Source organism: Thermobia domestica, chromosome 12, assembly GCF_964235325.1.
Source record: "Thermobia domestica chromosome 12, izTheDome1.hap1.1, whole genome shotgun sequence".
NCBI lineage: Eukaryota > Metazoa > Arthropoda > Insecta > Zygentoma > Lepismatidae > Thermobia > Thermobia domestica.
Window position 1 is genome coordinate 175529529 of NC_137465.1, and position 18818 is coordinate 175548346.

At 36.0% G+C, this 18818-nt stretch overlaps 1 protein-coding gene across 1 annotated transcript in view; it reads right to left on the minus strand.

Annotated features, from left to right (window-relative positions):
- LOC145666843 (potassium channel, subfamily K, member 16-like) overlaps positions 1-18818 on the minus strand; it is a gene marked incomplete in the record, with an annotated part of 438204 nt that overhangs the window by 74234 nt on the left and 345152 nt on the right. Inside the window, 1 exon segment of the mRNA XM_081734418.1 lies at positions 12503-12880. Coding sequence (XP_081590544.1) covers positions 12503-12880 — 378 coding nt within the window.

Below are 18818 nucleotides of genomic sequence, written 5' to 3' on the forward strand. Positions count from 1 at the left end.
TGACAACCCACCCCTTTCCTTTAAAATTCCTATCTGCTTGTCAATACATGATATGAAATGCAGAGAAGTCTAAATCATCTTTAAACAGTTCTTCATTTCAAGCAGCATTATCCAAACTTCTAGTGTTACCCACGAGACAAGAAATTTCTCGTTTCGTCTCGAAAACGAGACGAGATTGACATTAGAAGTACATTTTCAAATTCGAGACGAGACATTTTGGCAGAGTTTTGTGGCCAACACTAGTTCACCCAAGTCTTAAGTCTCAAACACGGAGAGAATTAGTTGGGTCGAGCGGAAAACAAATAAGAGGATGTTAGAAATTGCACGACAGAATAGAACAGTTTTAGTTATTAATTGAGAAGAGAAAGAGAAACTGGTTGGAACATTGGCTAAGAAGGAATTGTATCATTATGGATATGTTAGAGGGTATGGTGGCAGGAAAAAAGGAAGGAAGTGAAAGAGGCTACAGATAATGGACGATATCAAAACAGAAAGTCGTATGTGAAGAAGAGGTTAGCGGAAGACCGTGGAACATGGAAGTTTCTCAGTTGCGGCTACTAGGACTAGCTCGGGAGAGTAATGCTCCCGGAAGTAGAAACGAGAAACACAATTCTGATTGGTTGGCGTTATCCACTTCTTGCCACGTTGCATTAAAATAGCAGAAATCAAACGCTTGCTGCTGTCGGCCTTTATGGCCGAGTGCGCTAGCGCTATATGCTAGTAATAAAGTCCTCTTTTGGCGTGAGTTCAAACCCGGCCGAAGGAAAGTTTTTTTTACATTTTTTTAGATTTTTATAACTCTTATTAAATTAAAATAACATGAAAATAATACTTAAAAAGTGATTTATTTACTTTTGTGCAGATAAGTAGTTGTAGTACTTATGCCCTTGTACTCCATGATATAGGGCTCGTTTAGTTCCCCTTGTACTTCATGATATGAATTCTGTGACCAACTTAAAACAACTGGCTAGGATAACGCGTAAAACAGCTAGCTAGAGTAGCGTGCGGAAAAACGTACTTCCGGGAGTATTACTCTCCCGAGCGGGTCGTCGGCTACTGACCTGCCAATAATGGCAGAAACCTATGATGATGATTCATAGCATAGAATGTATAAATTTACACAATAACTGACTGTACGAATATAATAACGAACATTTATCAACGTTTAAAGATGCGCGAGTCATTAAACCATATACTGCAATAATAAATACCATTTAAATGTTGTTATATCGCACACCTCGTCGCTGCCTCGTGGCGTGTAAGGATTGTGATAGACCTAACTTCTAAATGAAATCAAGAAAAAACTCAGAGTGTACATTTTGTACATAAGTTTAGAAAACGAGATGAGAAAAAATTCGAGACGAGACGAAGACAGCTTTCTGAGAATCGAGACGAGACGAGAATTGAGACAAGATGAGACTTTTTTAACAAAATTTACGAGACTGATGAGAAAACCTTATTTCTCGTCTTTAATTGTATCAAGGGCAACACTACAAGCTCCTTAATAAGTACAGTTACTAGAAAAGACATTTAGAAGGGAGTTGGACAGCAATCACTTTTCTTATAGCGATTAATTACATAGTGATTAATATCAGGTTACTGGCTAATGGCAAATCTTAGATGATGAATTATTCAAATTGCTTCGTGGCCTTATGAACCTTATTTTGTACACCTTATCAATGTGGATTTGACAAATATCGTATTATGCAACATGAAACAAATTAAATTTTCCTATTGCAAAAGTTATTCAAATTCGAAATCCTTAATTTACTTTTATGAACCAGAGAGATAAAGATTTGTTATTTCTGCATTAGCAAGTTCCAGACATGATTATAAATACATTGCAAGCTGGAAACAACGAACAATATAGAATTTGAGAAGAAAGTGACCTGTCTCATATTAATTGTAACAGAAAGGAAAGAAAGAATTCATACACCCAAATCACATAAGAGAGGAAAAAATTAACCAACCCTGTTCACATGCTTTTACGATCTTCGTAACTCATCGAAAAATCTACGGCTTTCACATGTGGCTTGCAGGTAGATTGGTTTGTCCCGTGACTACTGGAAAACAATTTTATTTTCGGTAATAAGCTTAGTGATTTCAGGTAGAAAAGGGAAACAAACTTTGAATTTGCTTTTGAGGAAAACAAGGACGCAAGCAAAAGAATCCATATATAGTATTTACAACTGTCTCATTACATGTCACAATGAATTAATGTTTGAAAATATATATATTCTACTCACAAGTAAGTTCTATCAGTGCCCAAAGTGTGATTTTAGAAATCTTACCGACTGCATTATTGGTTTATTGCAGTGAAGTAAAGTATTTAGTTTAACACTCCAAATTCATGCTCTGAAGGCTAAAGGAGACGGATGAAGAGTGAAGAAAGTGAGGAATGATAAGGTGAAAGGAAATGGTAGAACTCGTAGAAAATCCAAGGATATGATTTTGTCCACAACAAACATACATAGTATATTCTGAAATTGAGCCAATGACTCTTTGAACGAAAGATGAGCGCTTTTTCATTGAATCACTATTCCCATAATGGCAGAGGCAGGGGGTTCCATCTGAATGTCTGGACGTGCTTTCCGTGATTGTCACTAGTTGTTGCTGACGAGATGAGATTTTGGGCTGTTTCATCTCTAAAAAGCATAGCGATAAATCCAGTTCCGTTTCAAAAAGGTTTCTATTCGATGAGTTATCTTGTGGGCAAGTTTTGTACACAATAACTAGACTTCGGAATTTTAGGCACCAAAAAGTTTAATTTTAGGCGCCTAAAATAGGTACTAAAAATAGGAAAATAGGCGCTAAAAATTAAAAATAGGCTCTAAAAATAATAGTATAAATTATTACATACCCCTTTTTATTAACATCTTTTGTTTTCAGTGAATCAGGTGATTCATTCAGTACACAACTTGCTCATTCGTAATTTTGGAAACAGTAAATTACCAACAGTTTCTCAAAGTTTTCGACTGTCAATCTCTCTCTTTTGTCTGTAAGGATCATCTTTGCTGCCGAAAACGATCTTTCCACTGAGACAGATGTTACAGGAGCATACTTAAATTTCGATACATTTTTCATTTCCACTTCGTCGGGGATGGTTTCATCCTCTCCCATCAAAACTTTCCCTATACGAGCCAACACAAGAAATCCCTCATTCTTCTTCACTACACTTTCCCACTTACACTGCACTTTTTCCCCAACTTTCCCCGTAGCACTTTGGATTTTCTTTTCGGCTTCGTTAACTACTGACACCTGTTCACTAAGTGGCTTTCCCGTAGCTTCCAACTTAGTGATCGTCGTAGGTAAGAATGAAAAATTTGACTTGATATATACAAGATCTCTTTTGAGAATGGGATCTTTGAAAAGTTCCTTCAAAACTGAAACACTTGCAATGTTTTCCACACCAGGAAGTTCGCCAACAACACCAGCAATAGCGTCCAAGTTCTCTGCGTAATACAAAGCTGCTTCAAGCCATGTTCCCCAGCGCGTTAGGACAGGTTGTGGAGGAAGAGAAATGCCAGGCAGTTTTTCTTTAAAGACAGCGATTCTCGATGGGGCTTTGCAAAAAGTTTTTTTCATGTTAGAAATGAGGGCATTGACTTGAGGAAATTCGTTCCTGATTGTTTCAGAAATTCTATGAAAAGCATGTGCTACACAGGTAACATGGATGAGGTTGGGGTAGAAAGGTTTTAGGTTCTTAAACGCAGCAATCATGTAAGAAGCTGCATCTGTGCAAAGAAGAAGAATTTTAGAATCATCCACACCACTAGGATACAGAAGTTGCAAACTTTTGTTCACGGTGTAAGCAATTGTCTGGGCACTCACTTTCTTAATTTCCTTGCTACTTAACAAGTGAGGAGTTGAAGGTCCATCTTCATCAAGTTTTCCTACAACAACATTCACTATGTATCTATTGCATGCATCAGTAGTCTCATCGACGCCTACCCAAATGCTGGAATCGCCAATATCCTTTCTGATTGTATCAAGTGTATTGTTGTATTCAGAATCCAAACACGTTTTCCTGAGTGTTGACTCACACGGTATCGATTGCTGGCACCACTTCTGTAAAAACTGTCGGAATGTTTCATTTTGAAGTGTGTTCCATGGGATGTTGGCAGCGACAAGGGCTCTAGCAAGATCCGCATTAAATGTGTTCGCAGTTCCAGATTCAGATCCAGATCCAGAAGGCTGAGTTAACTGTGTCTGTTTCTGTTGTTTCTTCGCTTTAGATTTGGCAAGATGTCCAGCACCATCAATGTGTTGCTTTAAGTGGCACTTCTTTTCCTGAGAAACCTTAAAAAAAAAAAAAAACGCTTAGAAATATATTTTCAAATGCTTCTTACAAAACTAGTGAAGATGGTGGCGTTTTAACTTTAATTTCGGTTTCAAATTCTCTAATTTTCTTCGTGTACATTGCGACTAGTATTTTCAAACGGGTCAGTTCGGGTCAGCTTATTGTTGGACACCCTCAGTAACGGGTCGGGTCAGGTCAGCCTAACTCGGGTCACGAGTCTGGTATCGTTAGACCAACTCAGTTCACCAGTCGGGTCGGGTCAAACTATCTCGGGTGACCCGACTCGACCGGTGAACTGAGTTGGTCTAACGCTACCCGACCCGTGACCCGAGTTAGGCTGACCTGACCCGACCCGTTACTCGAGGGTGTCCAACCAAAAGTCGACCCGAACTGACCCGATTGAGAGCACTAATTGCGACAACTACCATCACTGTTTGCTTGCCTTTCTGGTCGTAATGTGCTTTTTTTTTTTTTTTTTAATCGGTGAACGTTACATTATTGATTTAAAGTTGACAAAAAGGCAAACTTGTTGGTCTACCTCGTTAAAGACCAATATACCCCAGTCCCATTTCGAATCAGAACAGATCAAATAAAAGACTAATCGATGAGCATTTTACTTCAGAATAATCCCCAATTTACAGACAGAAGCAATAAAATTGTATATCAATATCTGAGAAATAATATTTAATTTTAAGCACTGTAACTAATTTAATTTTAAGCACTATATTTTATTTAATTTCGAATGCTGACACACTCCAACTTGGCAAAAATTAAAACATAATTTGGCAATATTTTGTTTGAGATTTGGATGCCAAAATAATTGCATGAAAAATTTCAAAATATCGTCCCTTTAAAATTTTCTTTAAAACTGTAATTTACAAAATTTTTAACTGATTTGAACCAAATTTTCCCCAAAATATGATTAAAATGTTTCAGTGTGAAAATCAGTGACCTGTCAAAAATTTAAAATAAGGGCCGTTTTAAAATTTCAAAAATTCAAAATTTTTGCAACTATCAACTGACAGAAACCAAAGTTAGAACGAAAATAAAGTATTAGCAATGCCTTAGTTGAGCGTGAACATCAGCATGATACAATAAATAAAATTGGCGATTTTTAATTTTTTTTTTTTGGAAATTAGTTGTCTCTTGCGGCCCTGCGACAAAAGGTGTATGGATATTCTTCATCAGGAGAGAGAGAGAGAGAGAGCAATCGATTAGAATTCCTTTTTTTTTTTTTTTTTGGCTTTGGGGAGAGAACATCAGAGACAAATTCTTCCTTTCTTAAGATCTGTCCTAAAATAAAATTATCCGCAATTGTAATTCTTGTTAGACGAGTGTCAGACTGTTCTTTTCTTGCCCCTGTGTGGAATTTATTTGTCTGTAACTATGGATGGAAATCAATAGCATCTTAAGACAATAGACAGTAGCACCTCGAGCAAAATTGATAAATAAAAAAACAAAGAGACAAACAAGTTTCTGCTTCGTAAAACAAGTTCTGAGACAATCTATGAACCTCAAACGCCGTTATTTAACTATTAACAGATCTTTTCTTTCTTTTTCGAGAAAAATAACAAAAAAAAAAAAAAAATGGCCTTTAAACATTTTTCCTATCTTTTATGCTTTTCAAGATATTGACATTTCTAGTTTTTCTTTCAAACTGAAATCCTCGTTTTTAGATATTTTCGGGATGAAAGGATATATCCAGTTTCCTTAACTTTTTAAAGATAATCAATATTGGCATTGCACATTTCTTCTTTCAAACTTTTGGAACTGTTGGCATTTAAAAAAAATTGAATCCCGCCTTTCTTAACTTCTTTCGTATTTTTTTTTTTTCTTTTGAAAAACGAGATAGCAAAAATATGTTTTCTTAAGCTCCTGAAACTGTCGAGTAATTGCTGGCATTAAACATTTTTCTCCGAAAAGAGGACCCCTTTTGGAGTTACTGACACAATATGTCAACTTTAACTTACATTGTTTTTAACCTTTACCGCTTTTTTTCGGGGGGGGGGGAGTCCTTCGGAAAGAACCGAGAATGCCATGTCCGCTTTTCTCAAGATCCCCGAGAATCCCTAAAACTGTTGAATGTGTAAGTCTAGACACTTTCTTCCATTAGCACTTTCAAAACCATCGTTCATATATTTCATTTAAGCAGGCTGCTAGAAGTCTTTACATTTTAAAGATTTTCCTGTGTTACAGGATTATTTTTATGTTTTTTCTTAACTGATCTAAATTCCATGTAAATTAGATTTTCACGAGTTCAGCAGCTCAGTAACGTTGTCTCTTAAAATAGTTAACCTCCCATTGATAAAGGTTTTACTTTAGCTAGCTATACAGAAACAAGGAGGGGGGGGGTGTACAATTGATTTAATTAAATTTATAAATTCTGTAAATAAAAATAGCTTTTCTTACCTGCTTGCTGCACAATGGACAAAAGATTATTCTTCCATCGTATGTTAGATCTGGAAATTCTTGCAACCACTGGCGAATCAAGGTACTTTTTGAAGACTTCTCCTTTGGCATTGTTGCGTATGATACAAAACTTCTTTTTAAGAATCCTCAAGATCTGTGACTGGGCTGTAAGCCGTTGAGTCCAATTGTTCATGCGTTGTAGAGACGATGTATCGTTCTTGAACTACGTGTTTAAGATAAATCACTGCACTGACCCGAAAATGATACATGGATGGATACTCCAGTCAACTGAACCGCGTCACTTCATGAATCGTTTCTGTTCGTGGACTTTGGTTTTTCCCAAATATTGAAAGCGAAGACCCGAAGAGATTCTTGCTTCAATAGAGCTGTGTGTTGATTTGTGAATGTGTGTGTGTAAACTATTGTCCAAATTCCAGAGAGCTGAACGGATCACAGAAGAGCTGAAGTGAGCCGCTACAGAAGAGAAAAGGTGGAATAGTTCCAAGAATGCAGAACGGCAGGGAGGGGAATATTGGTTACTGCGATATGCACTTAGCAATAGCTTTGGTTTTGCCCCTGGGGAAAGAGAGACAGACAGAAAGAGATAGAGATCTTTCAGTACAGTGTCTGCAGGATGCAAAGGGATGGTTTGTCTTTGTCTTTCACAAATGGGCTTGACCTTGAGCAGAAATAGCTCAACTTTTAGAAACAATTTTTTACATACAACCACCCTCTGCGTTTCACTTCTTCATACGAGTTAGACTAAAATTAGCCTCGACAAACACACTCACTCTGCCTTCAGATTTGTCAATTAAATTTCACTCAACACTAAAAAAAAAGTTTATTTAAAAAATACAGGAATTTTGTATTTTTTGCAGTTTTAGGCATTTTTAGGCCAAAACGGCCAAAATAGGCGCTAAACTCCATTTTAGGCATTTTTAGGGCACTTATAAAGTGTTTTAATAGGCTTAATTCCTCATGATTCGTAAAGATCCGAAGTATTTTTTACTTCCTATAAAGGGAACAAAATAGGCATTTGCCTTAAAATCCGAAGTCTACATAACATACACAATGCAAGGCATTGATAATCGATAATCGTTGTGTGTAGTCACGCTAGTGGGTCTAAAATTGTAATAAAGTATTTTCTTTCCTTATTTGAAACGTGTTTTGTTCAAAACTAATATTAGCTTGAAGATAGGAAGTGTTCACACGTAGAACAAAAAAAGAGAAAAAAAATTCAAAACATTTGCAACTGCTAAGACGGAGTAAAATATTTTTTGTTGTCTTTGTGAAACAAGTATTACATTTTTTCTCTGTTATTCTATAGGAACTAAAAGATATATATTCTTCGAAACATTATTTCAGTTTTCAAACGCTCAATGCCAAGGGGATACATAAACAATTTGTTTTGTTATCTTTTTGAAATAAGTGTGATGTACTATTCCTTTCTTCATAATGAAGGTAAACTCTCAAGGCTCTATCTATACTCGATTGCCTGTGGTTCACGTAAAGGCACCTCCTCACACATCAAACAAGTGTTATTGATATGTACACTCATGTCCAAAATTATTGTCGCATGTCTATAAGTATGTTGTTCTAGAAATATAATTTGATAATGTATTAGCCCGGTATTTCTTATAATGTTAGTATGTGTATAATTGACAAAGAAATGTATGTGGCAAATTTCATGTCAAAAGAGCAATAAATAAGAACAATAAAATGAACATAAAACTTTCTTGACCATTTAGCAACATTCAATTTACTCATTCTAATTTTCGTATTTATAATTCTTTTCCTATGAAATTTAACACAAATATATATTTCCTGATTGTGATCATACACATAGTATCAGTATTAAAAGGACCTTGCAAAAGCATTATCAAATTATATTCTTACAAGACAGTTATAGATATGCGTTAATCATTTTGGACATGAGTACACCTGATACAGCAAACTACTAGTGTTAAATGTGTTTCCTCTCTTTTCACGTGATTTGGGCGGAACAATACATTCTTTCATTTCTGTACAATCTGAGCATTTGTCTAGTGAACCATAAAATGCTTCAAAGAAACTTGAGTCAAAATGACCGACTTTCGAATCCGAATAAATTATCTCCAATTGGGAGCAAGATCAATAACTGTTCATATACACATGCTGTTATTAGCTCTCTCCACTGGTCTAGTGGCTAGTGCACGCGCCAATGGTGCTCGTGGTTCTAAGCTCGATTCCCGGAAGGAGAGCATTGAACGCGTTAAGCTGATACGGATTTTCCTTTAAACTGTAGGATCACATCTTATATAGCCCTGGTGCTGGAAAGGGGTACTATACTTCAAACAAACAATAACAAGTTATTATAATTTTTATAAGTATCTAGCGAAACTGCCCGTTCTTCGCACATGAAGAATAAGTTAATTGAAAATATATGAAAAATATATGTGGGTTATTTTTACATATTGAGAAAATATTGCAGAAATTGTTCATTTCATTCTTAGACGGGATATTTTCAAAAGAACTGGAGAACATGATCACTTATTTTTAATAAAGAGTTTATATACTAAGTTTCATGTTCCTAACATAAGATAACCCTGAGGTATTGTATTTTTGGCATACATTTGTGATCTTCTCCTTCTGCTTTAAAATTTTCATTTTAATGAAAGTAACTTAAAGAAACCTGACTTAACCTAAGTGCTAACCATATATTTAAAAAAAAAAATCGTTACACATAGTTCAGCCGTTTTACCCTGACAGGAAAGTAGATTTAAATTAGAAATATACAGAAATTGTCTGTTTTCCCTCTTATAGAAGCGAAATTTTCAAAATGGCTGGAGTGACATATCCACTTATTTTTAATAAGGAGTTTATATGTCAAGTTTTATTTTTCTAACATGAAGACTTTGTGAGATAATCTGTTTTTAGGCATAAATTTTGAAACTGTCTTTCTACTCTTAGGATACATTTTAATCAACATGACAAACATTTAGTTCGAGGTAGGTATTAACTGTATATTTCAAACTTTCAGCCGTTTTTCTCTGATGCGATCCCAAACTATGCTATACATAAATATCGAAAATCTTATGGAAAGGCTTTGTTCGTTCGTCTGTCCGTCTGCCTATTAGTTGACTGGTTTCAAAGCGAAAACGGTACGAGATTATAGACAGATTTTTTTTTTTTTTTGGTAAGTTGATTGAATTTGCTAAGAATAGGTTTAATCGCCTGCAACAACCCTCATTTGAAACCGAAAATAGTATCAGTTTCAACGTTGGTCGCCATATAACAAAAACAGTAATATGCAGCAACAAATAGTTTTCTAGAATGGATTTGACTTCTAAAGAAGGAATATTATCTCCACCCACAACACTATACTAAAACTGTAAGTGATAGAAATTTCGTAGTATTTCCAGTTTCAATATTGATCTTGAAAGAACAAAGATTGTAAAAGGTAGCGATAAGCATTTTTGGAATCGTTTCAGCGTCCCAAGAATAGATCTAACCATCTCCAATAGAAGTGGAAGAAATCACCGCTTCTGTTTTCAACGTTGATAGCATAGATTGAAAACTGTAAGAAATAACGAGAAGTGTTTCTTTCAATGTTGATCATCATAGAATAAAAAAACGGTCACATATAGCGACAAGGTTTTTTGGAATCGATTCAACGTCTCAAGAAAATATGCCATCTTCACCGGCATATCTGATTTCGATGTTGATTTTTATTGAGCAAAAACTGTAAGAGAGACCGAGAAGCGGCTCTTCGGAATCGATTCAAAGTCAAAATAGTAGATTTTGTCCCTTCCATTAACTCTCTATTTAAACCGAAAATGGTAGAAATCAAATATTTCTGCTTTTAACGTTGATCGACATAGAACAAAACTAATACATAGCCAGGCGTTTCCTTTTGAGGTAGTCGAGGTCGATTCAGAGTTTCAAGTAAAGACACCACTTCTCCTTTATCTCCCTATTAAGACCAGAAATGATAAAATTTACTACTTAACAGGTTTCTTCCCTCTATTACATTCGTAAGTAAAAAATCTATTTCAATATTGAATTCGTATAGTCTGGAAATCTTCTAGTACCTTAGTTGCATAACTCTGAAATGTTAATCACTTGTTATTTATATAGCCCGACAAGAATGACTTGATAGCTGGATGAATTAGAATTATAGCTAAATATTGTAACAAACTATGACATAGAAATTACTGATTCATGATGTCAAACATCAAGTTATTCTTGCTGAGCTACAAAGATAAAACAGAATAATATAACAATAAATAAGTAATTAATTCTAGTTCAACAAGGATGAGTCGTAAGTCTTTCAATATTTTGGTACGCAACCTAACATCCTTTCATTGTACTGTAATAAACACAGGTAACATTCACCGTAGAGTTCCTCGTGCTGAATTACCTTCAATCACCTTCCTGAGAATTCCTTGATCGTCTTGTCCTTAGAGGCAAAGAAGTAAGTCACTGCTATTCCTACCCCCAGGTGGTTGGTGAAGAATCATTGTTTCAAGAAGTGCGACACGGGCCGAAACAGATAGTAATCCGAATAGGCAAGGTCAGGACTATGTGCTGGGTATGGCACCAGTTTGATGCCATCAAGTTTCTACATTTTTCGTTTTGTTCTTCGAGCCGAGTGTTATTTTGCATTATCCTGTTGGAGTAGGGCACACTTTTGGTTCACTAAAGCAGGGTATTTTTGTCGTAGTGTAGCATAAATCCGCTGCAACTATTCAGAATAAGGTCAGTATTGATAGTTTGGCCGTTAGGAACGAACTCGAAGTTGATTATACCCTCGTTATCTCCGCCATACAGCATGATTTTATGCACGAAATGGCCCTGTTTGATGACCGATTCTGGAAGCTGGCTCTTGCCCAGCCATTGTTTTCGTGCATTAAGTTTTCTTTTTGGAAAACACCCAGTTTTCGTCACATATGACGATCCATTTCAGGAGATGGATATCACGAGGATTTTGCAGTAGTTGTCGGCATACATTCACTCTTCTCTACGCCTGAACTGGAGTCAACTTGTGTGGCATGGTGAGCAGCTCGTGATGTGTTTTTTTTTTTTTTTTTTTTTTTTGAATTCGTGAAGGTGTTGAACTACAGTGGACTGAGGCATGTTTAATTTGTTTAGAATAACAGATTTTGAACTCATACGACACGTCATTCAAGAAAGTCGATTCATCAGCACTCGAGAATTGTCAGAGGGCTGGATCTTGACTGATCTTCGTGATTTTTACGACCTTCACGAAATTTATGGAACCAACAAGTTGAAGTGCTGTGGTTCCACTGTCATTGTGTGCACTGGTAGACTGTAAAATGTTTTGGGTTGTTGCCGAAGCGCCCGAGTTGGAACTCATACAGTAACAGTCCTCTATACGACGTTGTTCAGCACTCATCGTCACTGCAACTAAAAAGTGATCCAAGATACTGACAGAGTGAAGGCCTCCGTTTTAAACAGTTCGCTTACCATACTATGTCAAGGGCCAGTTTGAGCTTGTACAGCGGGGGACACTTCTAAATGGTACACCTTAGCCGTAAATCTCCATATGGCTGTACCATTTAGAAGTGTCCCCCGCTGTACTTACTGTCGATCACGGTATATACACGCGCCTACTGTTTGGATTGTGGAAATATTGCAAGACTTATGACTTAGCCTTGTATTATCGCAATTACTGCTTTTGAATGATTTCGTGAAAGTAACCATTACTACTACAGTATTGAATAATAATAATAATAATAATAATAATAATAATAATAATAATAATAATAATAATAATAATAATAATAAACTTACTTGGCACAAGGTCACCAAAACCAATGGTAGTCATTGTAACAAAACAAAAGTAGAATCCTTCAAAAAACGTCCATTCCTCCCAAATAGTGAAAAGAGCCGCCCCAACAGCAATATAGAAGAGAAGGAAGGCAACTGCGGCGATAACGAACAGTGATTTAGCTGTTCTCTTGAAAAATGAACTGTCTCCTCCACCGCCGATCTTCTGGAAAGGATTGGAAGGAAAGTATTTCTTTAACCTCCGATGGATGCCGAACACTACAGATGCGAATACTTTCCCCATGTCCGCAATCACTGTTAAGGTGAGAGGAATTCCTATCAGGGCGAATACAATGCAGAATATGCGACCTCCAAATGTTTCTGGTGCTACGTCACCATAACCTGAAAGAAAGAAAAAAAAGTAAGAAAGGATATGTATTGATTCCTTAAATTACTGATGTACTTTCGTAATATACGAGGGGCAATCAAACGGTTCCAGGAATGTTGTTGTAGTTTTGACATTTGTTATGCAATCACAATGTATCTTGTACAGTACAGTTCTTAGATTGCCTAATTATGAATTTGACAAATGTGAACAGGTTATAACATACAGTGTACGAACAGGGGCGTCATTTAGGGAGGGCTGTAGGAGGCAATTGGCCTCCCCCCAAGTACAACGATATTGTATATCTATGCGATAAATTACTTCCATCTTCGTATTTTGTAGGGATGCGTTCGAGTCGAGTCGAGACAGGATTTTCCTGACAAAATTCGAGTCGAGACACAGCTCTTCCAATAGAAAAATATATATTTTTCGAGTCGAGACATCACTTTTACAGCTCACTTTCGAGTCGAGACAGTCTTAAATCTTGTCTCGTGCGCATCCCTAATTTGATTTTGGGCAACGGTGCGTAAAAGTACACAATCTGTTGAGTAGAAGAAAAAGAAGAAAACAATTTATAGGTTGTTGATTCTAAATATAAAGAAATGAGATTTAATCGTAGCAGCTGAAAATCTATGTTCATTTTATGTGTATAATCGTCACTACTAGTTACCATAACAGCAGATAGTTGTTTATCTAAAGGTTTCTATGACAACCGAAAAAGTAAAGTATAATTAATGAAGTTAAGTGAAAAGGAATAAAAGGTAATAATTACACAAGGTGACGTGTCTTATTTAATGTATTTTGACCGTGTTGACGTATCTAAAAATTACACGAACTGTGGACTGGAATACAACGTGTAAAATATAAGAATAATAAGTTGTAATTGTTACATTTTTGATGGTGGTTCCTATATACGTTACACAAGAGTTTGAAGAATACATATACTTTAATCGATGCCTACAAATATACTAGTACAAAACGTGAAAGTCTAATGTCGATGGTGCTCTTGTCCCCCTCAAGCGAAGTCTGAAATGACGCCCCTGTGTACGAAAAGTGTAACTAAACGGAGAAGTGTGTAGTGAACAGTCAACGCAATTTCACAGATCAAGCAACGCTCAAACATCAAGTTCATGTGCAAATTTGAGAAAATCTGATTTAGAAAGTTTGATAGGCATAAAAAAAAAAAAAAAAAAAAAGTTTAGCACCATCGGATAGTTTGCTCTTTCCAAAGCTAAAAGTGGGCCTCTTCCGCTTCGCCAATGTAAAAGAGATCAAAATTGACGAGACGGTTGAACTTCGGAAGATACCAAAAGAACAGTTTCGTCGGTGTTTCCATCTATCGCAGAAGCGGCGAAACAAATGTTTGTGTGTTCCGAAGACGTCAAGTTTGAAGGCAATTAGGTAAATGTGTACTTATATTATGGTAATAAAGAGCTACAGCAGAATTCCTGGAAATTTTGATGGCTCCTCGTATATCAGTCTTGTATTTTCAGGGATTTATCTAAAAGGTACACAGAACTATAAACATATTAAAATTATATTTTGAGAATGATGTAGGACACTTAATGAGTACCTAGCCCATATTACTATATTTAATGAGTATTTCACTCCTTAGTTCATTAATTTATATACAATATTATTATTATTATTATTATTATTATTATTATTATTATTATTATTATTAAATTTTCTTTTAAATAAACTGAAGTTTTAACTCAGTGAATGATTTCTCTTTCAAGAATAGCTAAGTGCGCCTTGATTTTTCAAAATCAATTTACATTATATATAAACTTAATATTATGTAAATTAAATTTAATTATTGTACTCTCCAATAGAACTATATTGTATACAGCATATATAAAAGTAATTTTCACAAACTAAATTATATATAACAAAATTTAATTTTCTCGGATATTTAAATAGATTTAAATAAGAAGTAGTTAGCAATTTGAAACTATTAAAATACCTGTGTACTTAGAAGAAAACAAAAATAATTCTCAATAGAAATCAATGAGGTAATAGAAACAGAGATGTCATTGAAAAATATTTGTTTTATCTAATTATTCATTTTCTAAAATAATACAATTGGCAACCCTGCTCTGTTTGTCACTTGCGAAATAGCCGTCTCATCCAGCGCCGAAGCTCCCAAGTCTAGTGGAACGTTTTTGATGTAAAATCAGTTTTTTTTTTTTTTTTAATTATTTTTTGATTCCATTGGCATCATAATCTAATAGTAAAACAAAACTTTGTTACAGATGAATATGCAGATTATGGTTTAAGTTATGATAAACAATACATCATCATCACACAATTATTCGAACTCACTTAAATAGAGCAAATTCAGGATATATGTTTTATATTTTGTGGGGAAAAAAATTAGCATTCTCAAGGACTGAAGACTTTTCAAATAATAGTTATTGCCACATTAGAAAACTTCTCGTGTTGAGCAAGACATCTACTAAAAATGCATGTATTGTAGATAATTATATGCATGCGCGCCGGCTACGTGGGTGCTCTGGGGATTCAGTATCCACAAGATTTTCACTTAGATAGAAACAAAATAAAACATATATTTCTCGCTTGCAATTTTCAAAAGAATAATAAGCAATTAAAACATTGAGATGGAAATTAAAATGTCTAACCTTACATTACAATAGCTTGTCCTTAACCTTGGACCCGTTTCTCTTGCGTTTAAGTCGGTCGTGTTATTGACTGAGCTAGGACAGTCCCAAATTATCCTTATAGTTCTGGCATATAACATTTTATCACAGCATAGTCCTTCATGACAGTCTTCATAGAATATTTTAACTAAAGGGAAATCAATCAAAAATATCGAGACTCCCCTGAAAACAGATAACATGTCCTGCCATTGATATGCACCCACATAAATTTTGGAAAGTCGGCGCCGTTGATTATATGGAGTGTTATAAGTAAACTGATGAGTGGAATATCTCATATCTATGGGTATGATGCAGGCGCGCACCTAGACATTTTTGTAGGGAGTGATCCCATACTACAAGCCACTACATCTATGTAATATTCAACGGGTATTATTCTGCACTCGAAAAGACTATAAGTAATTGTAAAACACTTCCACCTGTATTTTCAGGAAAGAAAAATAAAGAACTAGATTTTTTAAAATAAGGCGAAGTGTAAGATCAAGTTTTTGTGCCTCATCAATCATTTCCCTGTTAAACAAGTATAGTTTTATAGAGAAAGTATACAAATGTATGTTGAGTTAGGAAATTTTAAGGGGAGGTCCTGACCTGGTGGACCCCCCTATTGTTACGCCCCTGGTAGGATGAAGCAATTTATTTTCTTCATATTCGGCACCATACACAACAGCAACGTAGATACCGAACACTCGGAAAGGAATAATAGTAAAAGATAATAGCCTAGGCATCGGGGCTTAAAAATTGAGTTCTAAGGGCAAATCATGTAATATTTTGGTATCCGATATTATTTGAATGTATACTTATCACTGATCACAAAAATGCCGGATGCCAGAAAAAACACCTCACGGGAGGGGAGGGAGAGGGGGAGAAAGCCGACATTTTAGCCGTTTCTATTATTCACTATATCTCCGTAACCATTGGAGCTAGAACATCCAAACTTTTTCCTTTTGTTTGTGTAATTTGTCTTCTATAATTTAATCTTAGTACATTTTTGAGCTAAATATAATAGTTTTCTTGTTATTTTCATTTTTACCCAGTATTAGTTGCGCGTGACGTCAGTTTTTTTAAGCCACAGATTGTTTACAAGATCGAATTCGGAAAAATGTTTCCTCTAAAAGTTTTTCGTCAATTTATGCTCTTTCAAAAAATGTATATAATAGTGCCTGAGTTATAAGCGACTTTATTCTGTCGTGTGCGAAACTGATCACGGCGCGGTCCAAGAGTTACCTTTCCACAAACGGTAGATATTAGCAGCTGATGATAATTAATATATACATAATCTTGTCTGCCTGCAAGTATATAATCCTAATTATTAAGTCTGTCTATATTCTAATTAAAAATATCCATTTTAAAATCAATTGAGGGGCTATTCGGAAAATAGCCCTTGTCGAAACACAAAATTTCTGTGAAGAATGAAAAGAGAGCTTTCTCTAGTACATAGTATGAGAAACTCTGCATATCTGTGTCTTTATACGTGTGTCTAATACCTTCTAAAGCATGCACAAACATGCCGCTTTCTATACATTTTCTGGAAAAAAAAATATATATATTTCGACAAGGGCTACTTTTGTCACAGGTACTTCGATTTATATACTACAATGGTAATGAGCGAAACCGAGCAGGAAACAGATTTGAAAATTGCCTTCAAGAGAGAATCATGAACAATATGCCACCCACGTTTTTTAATATTAACACCTTTTCCTCTTAATACTTACTGTAACGATAAGAGAAAAAGCAAAAAATAAGATATACCTAACTCTTTTTATAAATGACCAGATTTTAAACTGTTAAATATTATTTACAGAAGAAGCATTTGCTTATCATTAAGATTGTGTACGGTTACTATAATACAATAAACCTATAATAAGAAACGTAATAAAAATAAAAAAATATACTTAATTTCTACACGAGAGAACTAATTATTTAAAATATAGAAAATTGATCTCAATCATGTTATACCACTTTTATATAAAGGTAACCAAGAAAGTTCTGTCGCTTTTTCACCCACCACTTTCGAAAATCGATAGGGTCTACGTCACCTAAGATGTACCTGAAAGATTAAAAATAGTCCCCATCAACATCGACGACCTTCTGCCAATAGTCAATGGATTCCATCGTGGTAGAACTTGGTATGCTGTTAAGCGAAGTAGGTACCAAGTGCATTTTGCACCTCTACTAGGGATTTGAACTGACGTCCTCTAAGGTAATTGTCCAAGGAATGAAACAGGCGATAATCGGACGGTGCAATATCTGGGGAGTACGGCGGATGCAATAGTGTTCTCCATCCAAGGCGTAGAATGGTGTTCCGGGTAGCCACGTGGTGCTTAACGTTGTCCTGTAACAGAAGAACCTCTTTGCGATTCAGAAGTGCTGTATCCAGAGTTTTGAGTTTTTCTTGAACATGGCTCGACTGCTGACAGTACACAGTGGCATTGATGCTCTGACCAGCTGGTAGCAGTTCCCGATGCATGATGCCGAGAGCAGTTCACGAAATACACAGGAGGATTTTAATCTGGTGCGGTGCTGGTTTCGGCTGTTTTGGATCCGGTTCATGGGATGCTAACCAATGATGACGACACCGTACAGCTTCGTACGGGACGTACTTCTCATCACATGTCAACAACCTGTACAGAAATGGTCCCTTCCTCAGACGAGACAGCAAAGAAACACATGCGTCTGATCGCGTTGCCTTCTGGCCCAGAGTCAAATCATATGGGATATATCGACCGAACTTGTAGTGTTTTCCAAGTTGATGGAGGTGCTGCCGAATGCTTTCTCCACTCACACTGAATTGTAGTCCCAGTTCCTTACATTCCTGGCTATTGTTCGCCCCAATTTCTACCTGAAGATTTCCCTTTTGTACATGTGTTGGTCTTCCACCAAGTAGTGCTTCTTCGAGTGTTTCGTCACCGTTCTTAACTTGTTAAACCACCACTGCACTGTCTGCGTAGTCACGACACCCTCACCAAAAGCCTGGCATATCTTCCGCCCCACTGCAGAGGTGTTTGATCCCAGTTTGAACTCGTACAGCATACCGCCCTTATGACGCTCTGTGGAGATCCCATGTTCATTCTTTCCTTACTCAAGTTCACGGTGTAGCTGAACTGCCACAACAAGACAGTATGTTGGATATACACACATCAATAACTAAGCTTCGCCTTAGCTCCATTCGCATTCAACTCACGGTTAGAGGGTCAATTGAACACAGATCTCCACGCAAAGCGACAGAACTTTCCTGGTTACCTTTATATCTCGAAAAAGATGAAGGAATTTGTGACGT